The sequence below is a fragment of the Etheostoma spectabile genome, chromosome 5 (assembly GCF_008692095.1).
Source record: "Etheostoma spectabile isolate EspeVRDwgs_2016 chromosome 5, UIUC_Espe_1.0, whole genome shotgun sequence".
Taxonomy (NCBI): domain Eukaryota; kingdom Metazoa; phylum Chordata; class Actinopteri; order Perciformes; family Percidae; genus Etheostoma; species Etheostoma spectabile.
In genome coordinates, this window is record NC_045737.1 from 6,742,349 (window position 1) to 6,745,741 (window position 3,393).

General features: G+C 40.0%; 1 protein-coding gene across 5 annotated transcripts in view; it reads right to left on the bottom strand.

Moving 5' to 3' along the window:
- Positions 1 to 3,393, bottom strand: part of vps13a (vacuolar protein sorting 13 homolog A) — a 40,624-nt gene that overhangs the window by 2,091 nt on the left and 35,140 nt on the right. For 4 of the 5 annotated variants that reach the window (XM_032516464.1, XM_032516462.1, XM_032516463.1 and 1 more), the window contains one exon: positions 2,310 to 2,424. In XM_032516464.1, coding sequence (XP_032372355.1) covers positions 2,310 to 2,424 — 115 coding nt within the window. Of the gene's footprint in view, positions 1 to 1,324; positions 1,373 to 2,309; positions 2,425 to 3,393 lie in introns of all 5 variants that reach the window. The other variant, XM_032516465.1, reaches the window with a different exon arrangement.

Below are 3,393 nucleotides of genomic sequence, written 5' to 3' on the forward strand. Positions count from 1 at the left end.
TGGAAAAAATGAGAAGTACACTAACTGGCTCATTGACTAAATTTAACAAATCTTGGCAGCCATTCCTGAAATATATAGAAACTTTCAAAATGAGCACCATGCCATAGTTAGGTATGCCGGCCATGACTCTAATGTAATTATGTAACTGCCGTTACTCTAGTTATAATTATTATTGTTAATTTTTTTTTGTATGTAGTGTGTTTTGTCTATCTATATAGTTATTGTTTTGCTTACTGGGGTTCTGATAAAATGTACAGCCAAGAATACATATTGTATTTATCAATGTCATATGCTGTCAAAAATTATAAATAAAATTGTAAAAAAAAAAAAAAAAAAAATTATATTCAGTCACAATTTATTAAACCAGCTACAACAGAAACATAAACACAAGCGCGTGTCCTACTTGTGCCATTAGTCTTAATTTGGCATAAGGGAAAATAATCTATCATTACCACTAACATCAACACACACACAAAACTAGCTTATAGGTCTAAAGATGGTGATACAGATGGGTGACAAATTAAGAAAAAACCTGAATGAAATGTTGAAAGTAACAAGCGTGTGTCCCCTTTAACGGGTAGAAACGTTGAGCAGAGACTGACGGCTTTGGGGGGAAGGCCATCTGCCTCGACCGGGCACACAGAGATACAGCAAACCGTTTCTGCCAGAAATCTTGTTAGGACAGAACCACTTGGTCAAGTTTAGGAAACAAGCATGTTTGGGTTAAAATAGACTCTTTCTGGCAGAAAGCCCTGAAGACTAACTTCTCCGTGTGCCTGGACTGGTTGGGTTAACATACAGAGATAGAGAGAGGGGGGGGGCTGCTAATGATAGTAGCAGCCGATATGCATGGGTTTATGCCCAACAAGGTGTGCATTACCAGGAATTAATTGGACGAATACAAGGTTACCAATGTCCATTAATTACCTGACAATGGACACCTCGAAGGGCAATTACTCGCTAACCCCTTGGTCAATAGCCAGATGACATTTTCTGAGGTCATTAACTTCATATTTGCATGCGTTTTACAATCAAAATCTAAAGGGTTTTTTGTGTTGTGTGTGTGTGTGTGTGTGTGTGTGTGTGTGTGTCTGTGTGTGTGTGTCTGTGTGTCTGTGTGTCTGTGTGTGTGGGTCCCCAGATCTCGACCAAACGAATGTCTTGGACCATGCTCTCCGTCACCATCATCCAAACACCAAATGAGGGAATATCCCTCCAGTAGAACTCAGATATTTTAGAATCCTTACAAATGAACCTGAAACCTGCCTTTAATTTGTCACCCATCTGTAAATCTTTATTATTAGCCAAACAGTGTAGCTCTGACCTGAGACTCATAAGCACAAACTTCAACCCACTCCATCCCGGACGACTGCTACACAACGTCAACAAAAAAAAGTGACCAAGAGTTTAAAGCTCATAGCTTAAATGAAGCAGAACTGAAACTGCAATAAAATCTACAAATATGAGAAACCGTTCTACTGACCAAGCAGCTCTGAACCACATTCATCTTAATGTGCTGCTCAACAATAGTCAGTTTAGCCAAATGGCTGCTTGAGTTTTTTTAGTTTAAACCTAAAAGACAATACACTTCCATTCAAATGTTGCATTACAAAACAAAATCACCGTATCACATCACAAGACACTAACTACATTCTATAAACATGTTATTTGAGAAATAGTATGGAGCAGAGGATGTAGCTACACTGCCCAGAAGCCCTGCTGCAGTAAAATACATTATATATTTATATCTCCCTATTAATAAGTGAATGAACACCAAATGTCCCAGAGAACCTTTGCTTTGAAACTGAAAGTGTTTTCAGAGTTCTTTCTTCTTGCACATGCTTATTTAATTTTGGTTGCAAATGTGTTATTTATTTTCATACAACACTAAACAGGCACAGCAGTAAATTAACCACTGAGAATGCAGCTCTCGAAGGATCTTGTGACCCCTGCTGTAATCTATAAACACAAAGGCTAATAAAATTGCTAAAATGACTTTCAAAATAACTGAAAGCAGACTAACGGGAGAAAAAAAGAAAAGAAAAGAAATATCAAAAAGTAATCAATGTCTGTTTGCATGTGCCTGCGTGGACAGACAGACAGACAGACAGACAGACAGACAGACCGACCTCCACTAGCAAAGCTGGGCAAACTGTTTAGAGTGCATAACGGATGCATCACTTATCTTACTGTCAACTATTTAATTCTATTAAAGAGTTTTCCTCAACTCAGTTAATTAACACATTTTAATTAACTGTTGCCCAGGTCTGACGGTGGAAAGCTGATGATGCAGATATTTTTGTTTTTACCTGGAGCATCTGACTGCCGATGCCCTCTCTCTCCTTATATGGTCGTATAACACCATCCTCGTGGATGAAGCGAGGAGGACGCAGAGAGGCAACATCTTGTGAAGTCTCTGCTGCCCTGAAAATGAGACAAGACACGCAAATAGAGTTTGAGATGCAGCTACCTTATGAACTAGGGATGGCACGGTTCATGAAAAACCATCCAAACCATTTGGTTCGCTGGTCTTGGTTTGGAGCGTGTGTGCGTCGCATGGTTCAACACATGTGCAAAGCCTTGTGCCCGTATGTGACCTCAGACAGTGTGTTTCCCTGTCGCGCAAAAAAAGAGGTGTGGACATAGAGAGTAAAAGTAGAGTGTGGAGTGCTACATGTCATAAGTCTGTTGTGTTGTGTGGGAACATTTTGGATTTGATGTTACCTATGATGCAAGCGGAAATAAAACAATAGACAGAACTGCAACTGTGTGCAAGCACTGTGCAACATGCGTTCAATATGCTAAATGGAAATTTAATCTAATATATCAGTTCATCTGAGAAGACATCACCCCAATATGTCGGTAGACATCGTATGAAGGAGAGAGCCGGTTAGGAAACAACTTCTACACTCCGCATCATTTAAGCAGCCTCTCAGTTATAAGTCAAACAGGGCAATAGCCATAACTAAAACATTGGGGATGTTGAAGATATGCCACCGTAGGCTACAGTGTGATTGAGGGTGAAAGATTTCGTCAGCTGATGAAAGTACTCGAGCCACGGTATAATAGAATATTCCCTCCTGTCGACACTTCAGCACCACAGAAATTCCAAAACTGTATGACGAGACATGAGGAGAAATTGACAAAGAATTGTCCGACACAGCCCACGTAGCTCTCCCTACAGATGGGTGGACCTCCAGGGCCACTAAAAGTTTCCTCACGGTGACTGCTTACGACATTACTTTGGAGTGGGAAATGTGAAGCTGCGTTTTGCAAACACACGAGTGTTCACATGACAATCTTTCTGAAATGCTTTATTCAAAAGACAGCGCTTTAAGAGTTCCTCTCTTTTTCTTTTAAAGGATACCATTTTTGTAAGAGCTACACTGAAGT